Raw genomic sequence first — 11,787 nt, forward strand, 5'->3', positions numbered from 1 at the left:
ATATATGAAATTGTAATTTTTTTTGAAGAATCATCAACAAGTGGGACACAGTCGTGAAGTGGAACGAAATTTATTGGATATTTTAAACTTTTTTTTAGAAATAAAAAACTGAAAAGTGGGGTGTGCAATATTATTCAGCCCCTTTACTTTCAGTGCAGCAAACTCACTCAAATCGAGTGAGGATCTCTGAATGATCCAATGTTGAACTTAATGACTGATGATGATAAATAGAATTATTAATACAATAGTATTAACACAAGGGGGATGAATAATATTGCACGCCCCACTTTTCAATTTTTTATTTCTAAAAAAATTTTTAAAAATCCATGAATTTCGTTCTACTTCACGATTGTGTCCCACTTGTGGATTCTTCACAAAAAAATTACAATTTCATATCTTTATGTTTGAAGCCTGAAATGTGGCAAAAGGTTGAAAAGTTTGAGGGGGGCGAATTTGCAAGGCACTGTATTTAATTTTATTTAATATATGTATTTTTATTTCATTACTTTCTGTTTTAATTTCAAAATTTCAATGACTAGTTTTATATCAGTTACTGAACAGTAACTAATAATAAACGTAATAAAGCTCAGAAATAAGTGTATACTGTGAGGTGTGTGTGTGTATATATATATATATATATATATATATATATATATATATATATATATATAATGTATATGTATGTGTATATATATATATATATGTGTGTATATATGTGTATATATGTATATATATTTATATATATATATATGTATATATATGTGTATATATGTATATATATATATGTGTGTGTGTATATATATATATATATATATATATATATATATATGTATATATATGTGTGTGTGTGTGTGTGTTCAGGTGATGGACGGACGGAAGGCCAGCGGTGGACGTTTGGAGGTGAAGGTTCGTCTCAGAGAGCCTCTGAGTGGACAGGACCTGCAGACTGTATCAGAACGCTGGCTAGTACTGGACCAATCACAGGTCAGAATTGTACACATAGAGAAATACCACACACTGTAATACTGTAAAGAGTGGTATAATCTGGTTAGTGGTGTTTGTTAGTTTTGGTATTCTCTGATTGGACTGAAATATGAACTGTAGAGTGATATTATCTGGTTAGTGGTGTTTGTTAGCTCTGATTCTCACTGTATAAACTAAAAGATGAACTGTAGAGAGAGGTATTATCGGGTTAGTGGTGTTTGTTAGCTTTGCTACTCACTGATTGGGCTGAAAGATGAACTGTAGAGAGAGGTATTATCCGGTTAGTGGTGTTTGTTAGCTTTGCTACTTACTGATTGGGCTGAAAGATGAACTGTAGAGAGAGGTATTATCTGGTTAGTGGTGTTTGTTAGCTTTGCTACTCACTGTATTGGCTGAAAGATTAACTGTAGAGAGGGATATTATCTGGTTAGTGGTGTTTGTTAGCTTTGCTACTTACTGATTGGGTTGAAAGATGAACTGTAGAGAGGGATATTATCTGGTTAGTGGTGTTTATTAGCTCTGCTACTTACTAAATGTACTAAGAGATAAACTGTAGAGAATGGTATTTTCAAGATAGTGGTGTTTGTTAGCTCTGCTACTCACTGAATGTACTGACAGATGAACTGTAGAGAGCGGTATTATCTGGTTAGTGGTGTTCGTTAGCTTTTCTACTCGCTGATTGGGCTGAAAGATGAACTGTAGAGAGCGGTATTATGCAGTTAGTGGTGTTTGTTAGCTCTGCTACTCACTGATTGGGCTGAAAGATGAATTGTGCTGTAATTTTTTTAATCGATTGACACCTTTTAGTTATTATTCATGTTTTCTGTTCCCAGGCTGTTCTTTAACCAACACTCTCACTGTGGGAAATAAAAAGGTAAGTATATATTTACAATTTTTCTTATTATTAATGAGCTAATATGGTGGAACTCGTACTCAAACAATATTTTTATCGTTTCTTTTCTTCTCAGAGAGACAGTGAGGTCAACCCCTTTGGCCACTCTGGGTGTGATGTGATTGGACGTTGGGCGTGCTCCGGCGTGCTGCTATTCTGTAGGTTATGGATGAACGATGGGAGAAATCATCTAAAGTTCTTCCACAAACGGCAAAAAGACACGAGGGTTTGATCTCATGATAAAACAGAGACTATAGAGTTATATCGGGATAATGAAGGCTGAATTACTGCACCGCCAAAAACACAGGGTTTAACGAGATAATCCACCAGTTTATACAATTTTCTGCGTAATTCAGGATTCAAGATAAGTTAACTTTCACGTGATTCACATCATAGAATACTAATAATGATGGTGACCAGCGTCTTCTGGCTAGAATTGTCCGTGTGTCCAGATTAGCGACTTTAGCAGAAATCCAGAAACGCTTCTACGTTCAATTTCTAAAGACTCTGTCCACATGTCCCACAGGTCAGTGTAGCATTCTTTAGCTTATATGGGACACGCCAGATGTCATGGGACATGCCAAAAGTCATGGGACACAACACAAAGACGATAGTTAGTGGGATTGCGCAACCACAAAGTAATTTGTTGTAATAATTTTCTTATATTATATTGTACTAAGTGATTCACCAGTACATATCTTGGGTCATGCTGCTTGCTAGAGCATCAGCAGCCGGAGTCTGAGAGAGGGATAATATAATAGGTTATGTTGCGTGATGATTGGCTGCAGTTGGAAAAAAAGAGGCGGAGCCTGAATGTACACATATCGAAGGAGGAGTGCACTTATTCTGGGAGTTCATATAAACAGGGATTGAGTAAAAAAATGGGATAAAATTGGAAATATTAATTCTTAATCTTAATTACGCAGATTTTTGTTTTTTAATCGGTGGATTTTTCTCTTTTTAGTTTGAGTTAATGAGCAGGACTGGGGGAAACAGCGTACGACACACCTTTTAAATGATTCAATTGGTTAAATTGGTTTGATTTTCACTTTAAATTTTAGATTTTAAGCGAATGATATTAATATAAATATAAATAAGCTGTCCTGGCTGTGAGTTCAGGCTACGCTAGGCTAAATATATCTAATATATTTGTGTTTTTGCTGCTCTGGGATGCACCTATGCACTAATACCAAAGTGATCACTGTTGCTGTAGTTCGAGTACTAAACCTGCTCCTGTGTTGAAGCACACGCTGCTGCCATGTTCCTACCATTATGTGGAATTAATTTATTAATTGATTGATTGATTGATTGATTGATTGATTGATTTATCTATGCAAAAAAAAAGATAAAAGCAAAAGATTGCATCGAATTCCAAAAGGTTTTGTACGAAGCTGCAACACTCGTTTATATATTAAAGCAAAGAAAAGAAATATAAAATAAATGAACTGCACGGATAGACACGGGTTACCCTGAAACACCCCCTCCCCCAATCATAACCCATAATTCATAACCCAGTGCACACAGTCCAGCCAGAACATTATGACCACTTCCTTTTTCTGTTTCTACCATCACTGTCCGCCTTATAGACTCCACTCATCATGTGTATGGCTCTTTTTAGTTGTATTATAATTACAAACTGAGGGCTTAAAAACTGTTTAAAAACTCAAGCAGCACTGCTGTTTATCACTAGTGATAAGAGGTAACAGCAAGAGATGCCTCTCATTTCAATGTCAATCGATACAATATAATTGCAATATTAAAAAAAAAAACACATTTCTATTAAAATTATGGAGGTATGACTTTTTTTTTATCATATTGCCCAACGCTAGCTAAAGTATTGATTTCAGAGGATTTTAAAAAAGACTTCAATTTGACTCCAAATTATGAAACTATTTCAGTAATTTGGAGTCAGATAATTTTACACTTTTATTAAAAAAAGAAATTCAAGAAATTTCCAACCAAAATGTTTCCAACTTTTTTCTACCATTGTTAGCATCGTCCAGATTAGCATTGCTAGCTAGCAATACCATTTAATAACTAGAGGTGTGCCAAAAAATCGATTCACATAAGAATCTTGATTCTCATTTACTACGATTCAGAATCGATTTAAAATGTCCCAAAATCGATTCTGAGGGGCGGGTTTTAGACTGATTTTGGGCTGGGTATTTTTGTTGGACCTGGCAACCCTGGGGATAGGGCTTGTCCCTTCAAACGGAGATCTTCCAGACACACACAGAGCGTAGGTGTATGAGAATCACCGGTAAGATGGCAGAACAAGCACTATATTACATTAGATTAACGTGTAGTTTCAATGTTTTATGGCAGAATGCTTCATAACAAGCATAAAAAAGATCGCTAGTAGTTAGTTTCAGTAACTGTTAGCTAGCTAACTAGCTAACTTTCCAGTTCCACCTTAAATAACGCTACAGGTGGCAGCGGGCTGCAGCATTTAAGGCGGAACGGAAAAATAACAATAAGCTAATCAGAGCTAATTTCAGCTCCTCATCACAGAGGAATTAAGGAATGGACCATATGAATTAATTTCTCCACCTCCTGCCCCCTTTCTGAAGAAATACAACGACCTTAAATTAACTAGTTAATCAGCAGCTGCTCCTGAACTTTAGCGCTCCACTGCTATCATCACATCAGCCCAGCAGCGTCACCTACACACCACCGCTAGTAGCCTGGTAATAAAGCAGTGTTATTTATTATTTATTTATTGTTCATTAACGTCATTGTGATATCCCAGTGATTCCTCTGTCACTGAGGACCCACATTCCTGCACATTTTATTGTTTTTGTAACACATTACCTGCTCCAGGACCAGTGTATATTATGGAGGGTTTTTTTTCAATAAGATTCATAAGCCAGAAGCAGAAATTTTTATAATTCAAATCGTTTTGAATCAAAAATCGATTTTGAATCGAATCGTGGCCCCCAAAATCGGAATCGAATCGAATCGTGAGATAGTAAACGATTCCCACCCCTATTAATAACAATGCATTCTGCAGAAATCCTGACTTCATGCACCAGTTTTAGTGGAATTGAGGATACGTCAATCGATATCTGCACCATTTGTTTCCCTCAAATTAAAGAAATAGTTCTCTCGATTTAAAGAAATCGATCACTCAAATTAAAAAAAATATTTGCTTGAATCAAAGAAATAATTTGTTCGAATTAAATAAATCGTTCACTTGAATTAAATCAATTGTAAGCACAAATTAAAGAAATTGCTTGCACAAATTGCAAATTATTTACTTAAAATAAAGAAGTTGTTTGTTCAAATTAATGAAACTGTGAGCACGAATTAAAAAAATTGTTCGCTTGAATTAAAAAATTGTTCGCTTGAATGAAAAAATTGTTCGCTTGAATGAAAAAATTGTTCGCTTGAATTAAAGAATTAAAAAATTGTTCGCTTGAATTAAAAAATTGTTCGCTTGAATTAAAAAATTGTTCGCTTGAATGAAAAAATTGTTCGCTTGAATTAAAGAATTAAAAAATTGTTCGCTTGAATTAAAAAATTGTTCGCTTGAATTAAAGAATTAAAAAATTGTTCGCTTGAATTAAAAAATTGTTCGCTTGAATTAAAGAATTAAAAAATTGTTCGCTTGAATTAAAAAATTGTTCGCTTGAATTAAAAAATTGTTCGCTTGAATTAAAAAATTGTTCGCTCATGTTAAAGAAATCGTTTGCTTGAATGAAATAAATTGCTCTGAATTAAAGAATTTGGTTGAATCAAAGAAATCGTTCGCTCAGATTAAAGAAATTGTTCGCTGTTGCTATATTGTTCGCTCAATTTAATTATTTTATTAGCCACGCAATAATTTTTCTACAACGAACAGATGAAGAACAGGATAAAAGGAGTGAAATATATTTATATATATGATAAGTGGAGCTGATGAAACATACTGGATAAAAGGAGTAGAAGAAGAAGAAGTAGGTGGTCATAATGTTCTGATATGATGATGATTTTCAACTTCATAATATTATAATCAGATTAGTCTGAAGATTCGGACTAAAAACGGTACTCTGATATAAACACAGTTCCAATAATCCCAAAACATCATCTAATCAGATACAGTTACTGCACTAAAAGCGCCGGGAGAAGGATCATTCTTACAGTAATACTCCAATAATACTCCAATAATACTCCACTGATTAATCAAACTACCTCCGTCTGCTGCATCAGAGCATTTCCCACCACTGACCTCCATTATAATTTATCAACCAATAGGAAATTGCTTTAGCATTATCCCTATTGACTTCCATTATAATCTATCAACCAATAATAAATTGCTTTAGCATTACCCCATAGACTTCCTTTATAATTTTTCAACCAATGAGAAATCGCTTTACTATTATTCCCATTGACTTCCATTATAATTTTATCAACCAGTGGTAAATTGCTTAAGAATTATCCCTTATTGATTTATTGACTTCCATTATAATTTATCAACCAATAAGAAATTGCTTTAGCATTACCCCCATTGACTTCCATTATAATGTATCAACCAATAAGAAATTGCTTTAGCATTACCCCCATTGACTTCCATTATAATGTATCAACCAATAAGAAATTGCTTTAGCATTACCCCCATTGACTTCCATTATAATGTATCAACCAATAAGAAATTGCTTTAGCATTACCCCCATTGACTTCCATTATAATTTATCAACCAATAGGTAATCGCTTTAGATTATCCCCATTGACTTCCATTATAATTTATCAACCAATAGGTAATCGCTTTAGATTATCCCCATTGACTTCCATTAAAATAAAAAAATCAACCAATGGGAAATTGCTACTCCATTATCCCCATAGACATCCTTTATTAATCAACCAATAGAAAATTGCTTCTGCATTATTACCATTGACTTCCATTTATAAATGATTTTTTTCTGTAACGCTAAAGTTATATTAAACATATAAATGACAATAAATAATAACTGATTAAAAGCTATAGATGCAGCAGACAAAAATTAGGTTTAAAACATTTGGAGTATTACTTTAAGATTTTTAGTCATGTTTACAAATGTTCTATTGTGCAAAATGGACAATGCTGTACGATTAAATATATTGTCCTTTTTTAAACATAATAGAACATATGATAGTCATATTCCATATATTGCCAAGCCAAGAGGTTGCCATAAAAATATACATACATTTATTTAAAAGCACTTTTTTTTTCCTTTTTTAGTTTTTATTCTATTCTCGGATACACATTATTCTACGCCTCCAGCTGAACACGCGGATATTTATAAAACAGAAAATATATATTAATATATATATATATCCCTCAGGCCATATACTGTAGAAGATGTGTTTTTGGACATGCATTTGTGAATATTACTCTAAACATTGCAACATTTATTGAGGCTTTAATAGTAGATGATGATGATATGTTTGGTGCCAGATCTTCAACTGGAATTGATAAATATATATAAATATATTTTACTTTTTTTTCTTCTTTTTTTTAAGGGTCCTCATTTCACTACACTAAAGTTCTTCCATTTCAAAACTGTCTTAATTTGTTTTGTTTAAGATAAGTATATTTATTAGCATTCTGTGTAGTATACTGTATAGTTGATTAGCATTGACAATCATTTCGGGATGTTTTTCGTGTTTTCTGCATTTTTCCAGAATTTTAACTAAAAATTACACTTTTTTTTATTTTTTACATGTTTTTAACATCGTTGCAATAACGCAATTTTTTTTTCCGATAACCACAAACTCAAACTGCTCTTTATATTGCTGACTGTGTTCTTGTGACATAACAAGGATCTAAAACTGGATGTAGATTGAGGAACAGCTTCATTTACTTAATTTTTATCTTTACTTGTTTATCGTGTTTAACAGCAATAATGGGAAATCCAACAGCGTTATAACACAACGCAATTATTATACATGTAGTAACCAATGGGAAGCTGTTTTAACATTATTCCCAATAAATTCCATTATCATCGACTTAAAACATTTAAAATTACATGACAAAATAATGGAGGTAAAGTGAAGAAAACTTAATTTTTGATCTTTATTTGTTTTTATCATGTTTAACAGTAATATCAGGATATGAAACACCTTTATCGCACTTTATCGCACTTATCGTACACCCCTAGCTTTTAGATCAGAAATCTAATTTACAGCTCTGTAAAAAATGAAGAGAGCACTTCAGTTTCTGAATCAGTTTCTCTGATTGTGCTATTTATAGGTTTATGTTTGAGTAAAAAGAACATTGTTGTTTTATTCTATAAACTACAGACAACATTTCTCCCAAATTACAAATAAAAATATTTTCATTTAGAGCATTTATTTACAGAAAATGAGAAATGTCTGAAATAACAAAAAAGATGCAGAACTTTCAGACCTCAAATAATGCAAAGAAAACAAGTTCATATTCATAAAGTTTTAAGAGTTCAGAAATAATCAATATTTGGTGGAATAACCCTGGGTTTTAATCACAGTTTTTTTTTCATGCATCTTGGCATCATGTTCTCCTCCACCAGTCTTACACACTGCTTTTGGATAACTTTATGCTGCTTTACTCCTGGTGTAAAAATTCAAGCAGTTCAGTTTGGTGGTTTGATGGTTTGTGATCATCCATATTCCTCTTGATTTTATTCCAGAGGTTTTAATTTTTTTTTCAGAGCTGTATTTCTAATACATAAACAAAAATGTGACTGTCTAAACATCTAGACCTGAATTCGTACATCTTTTCACGTATGTCATGATAACAAGAAGAAATGGATGTGGGCTGAAAAATCTGAGAGGAAATGGATGAAAGTAGTGAGTGAAGGATTCAGTGGTGGAATAATGAGGTTATAGACTAAATAAGCACTAAATCAATATTTTTAGACTGATGTTTCTGTTTAAACTGAAGTAGTCGACTTTTAGAAGTTGAGTAAAACCAAAAACGCAAACCTAATAAGTGGGCGTGGCTTAAAAAAAGCATTTTTTACAGTGAGCTGGAACATATTCTCCATGATAAGTCCATCTGCAGGTGCTGGAACTGCTTGATAGCTCCTGTGATTCTGGAGAAAATGAAACCGAAACTTCATGTGAAGCTCTGCTGCTTTTTAGAGCATGATCATCAGTTTAGGAACATAAACTGTTCAGAATAATGTCAGATATACAGTACTGTGCAAACGTTTTAGGCACCTGTGGGAATTTTAAGTAAATAAAAAGCTTCTTATCTGTGCAGTAAGTGTTTATTATCTCAGTAAAACACATTAAATCAGCATTACAATAAATACAAACAGCAATTTACAAAAAGCTAAAATAGTTTTCCTTAAAACAACAAAACATCTCCTAATCTCTCCTTCTCATCTAATAGAGTTTAATAGATTAATTTATTTCTAGTTCTCATCATATTAATCAACACCTTGTTTGGTAAATTACTGGTAAATGTGGTAAATCAGGTGAGCTGCTGACGGAACTGAACATAATAATAAACACATGCTGTCTGAGGAGCATCCAGGAGAAATCTGGAGAAATCTACACTTAAATAAAACATACTTCTAGTTAAAAACGAGAAATTCTTGTTACGTTTTACTGTATCAGTGTTTATTTGCATCTGTTTAAATCATATGTGGTTCTTTTTTCAGGTAAAAACACTCGTATTACTGAGATAAATGGATTAGTGTAATTTGCTTTGGTGCCTAAAACTTATGCACAGTACTGTACGTTATATTAAAATTAAGATTAAAATGTGAACAGACTAAAATAAAACATCGTAACTGCGTAAACGTTAAAAGTTAGTGGAGATTCCGTTCATTTTATTTACAGTAGAATTTAATAGGGGCACATTTTAAAGAAGCTAATTTTTTGGCTTCTAGATTATAAATGTGTTTATTTTAATTTTTTTTTTTGTTATCTGTTCTAAATTCTGGAAAAATGCATTAAAATGATTGTTGTCAATAATAATCAACCATATGCCTCCAGCAGGCGGAGCTAAAGCTGGAAAACTCTAGAATATTCCATTATCATGTTGAGTTTTATTCTTTATCTGGATGTAAAAAGGCTCTGGAGAGAAGTTGGAGAAGATTTCCAGACTCAGATATACAGGAATTAAATTCTCCACTCTGATTGGAGGACTGTCTCTCTCACAGTGAAGCCGATCTCCTGTTCTGTTCTTCTGTTTATGGTTTAAGAGGTTTGAACTTTATTTTATCACTGTTGCAGAAAAATAGAAAAATATTGTGAATTTTATCATTAAAATACATTCAAAAAGTCCTGATTGTGTTTTGTATTTATTTTATATATTTTACGTCCTTTCAAAACATATATCTGGTTATTTATTCTGTTTTTGAAAACTTTAAATGGCTTTATTTCCTCGGTCGGATTTATGAGGTAGAGTCACCTGGAATTTAGGCTTTTATACATAACAAAACTGGAGGCAGAGCGAGGAAAACCTAATTTATGATCAGTTTTTTCAGCATTATTCCCATTGTCTTCCATTATCATCCAATGAAAACGTTCAGAATAAAACAAATTGATTGGTCCCCATTGACTCACGTGACATAAAACTGGAGGCAGAGCGAGGAAAACTTAATTTACAATCTTCAATTTATCAAGAACTTTGTAATTATCCTCCAATGCAGTTGCAGATGCCGCAAAGACCATCAAAAACATTATAATGGTGAAACTGGCACTAATCAGGAACCAGGAAGTTAACAGCATCCTAGATAAGAGCACTTAAATGCTTCACAGAGTATTTTTAAGTTTTAACTTAAGATTAAAAACTTACTGTAATTAAATCTGACTTGATATTTAATTTCAATTAATAGGCCTCTACAATTAATCCTAGTTTTAACAATATTTTATATATACTTATAATAGAAACCAATTGACATTTGCTTCAGTATAATCCCCCCATTGACTTGCAAGACACAAAACTGGAGGCAAAGTGAGGAAAACTTAAAATTACAATCTCTTCAATTTATCATATCATATAGACCTGAAATTCAATACGCAAACATTTTTTGAATGCATCATTTTTGTTATTTTATGATACAATTTTGCTATTTTAGTTGCAAATTCTAGTTTTTATACTCATGGTAATGCTTTCTCAAACCATCAGTCACGTTGGTATACAGTGAATAGCCCTATTTAAGTAATGCTCTAATCAATTTTACGACAAGTAAAGAAAAAATGACTTTTGGAAAAAAATGAGGGTCAGTTAATCTGAAAAGAAGAATTTCAAGAACTTTGAGAGTATCCTCAAGTGCAGTAAAGACTGCAAAGACCATCAAACACATTATAATGGTGAAACTGGCACTCATCAGGAACCAGGAAGTTAACAGCACCACAGATAAGAGCACCTAAATGCTTCACAGAGTTTTTTAAAGTTTTAAGTTTAACTTTTAAAATACAAAATGATTCCTTATGTGTTCCTTTATGGTCTGAATCACTTTACTAATGATTTACTATGTAGGGAAAAATATATATATATAAATATAATTTAAAAAAAATCACAACTGTTTTTATTTTTTAGAAGTTTTTATTTTACATATTCTACAGGTTTTGATAAAGTCTGCTTTTATTGACAGAAAAAAAAGACATGTACATGGTACTTTTTTGGCTTCTCATACATTTTTACATATATATTTTTTAACCATATTTGACCCACGTTTCCTCAGATTCGGCTTCGTTTACGATAACGAGACCACAGTGAGTTTATCTTAAAACAACAGATTGTATTTTTAACCACCTCATTTCAGTTTTAATGAAATTCCCGACCATAGCAAGCTCCGGTTTATCGACATGCACACAGTTCTGCTGCGTCCATCAGTAACTAAAACAAAAATACAGAAAATTAAACTCAAAAACACTTCAAATAGAAAAAAAACACCTGAAATAATAACCCCATAAAACACCACGTCCTGTAACATCATCACTTCTGCAGGGGGAGGACA

The 11,787-nt window shown here is 32.7% G+C and overlaps 1 protein-coding gene across 8 annotated transcripts in view; it reads left to right on the top strand.

The window, feature by feature from the left end:
- cc2d1b (coiled-coil and C2 domain containing 1B) overlaps positions 1-4,961 on the top strand; it is a 33,322-nt gene extending 28,361 nt beyond the window's left edge. For all 8 annotated transcript variants that reach the window (XM_022668300.2, XM_049478916.1, XM_022668299.2 and 5 more), the window contains 3 exons: positions 862-984; positions 1,818-1,858; positions 1,953-4,961. In XM_022668300.2, coding sequence (XP_022524021.2) covers positions 862-984; positions 1,818-1,829 — 135 coding nt within the window. In that variant the 3' untranslated portion in view covers positions 1,830-1,858; positions 1,953-4,961. The remainder of the gene's footprint in view (positions 1-861; positions 985-1,817; positions 1,859-1,952) is intronic.
- Positions 4,962-11,787: the final 6,826 nt, after the last annotated feature.

This window comes from Astyanax mexicanus, chromosome 4, assembly GCF_023375975.1.
Source record: "Astyanax mexicanus isolate ESR-SI-001 chromosome 4, AstMex3_surface, whole genome shotgun sequence".
In the NCBI taxonomy this organism is placed as follows: Eukaryota; Metazoa; Chordata; class Actinopteri; order Characiformes; family Acestrorhamphidae; genus Astyanax; species Astyanax mexicanus.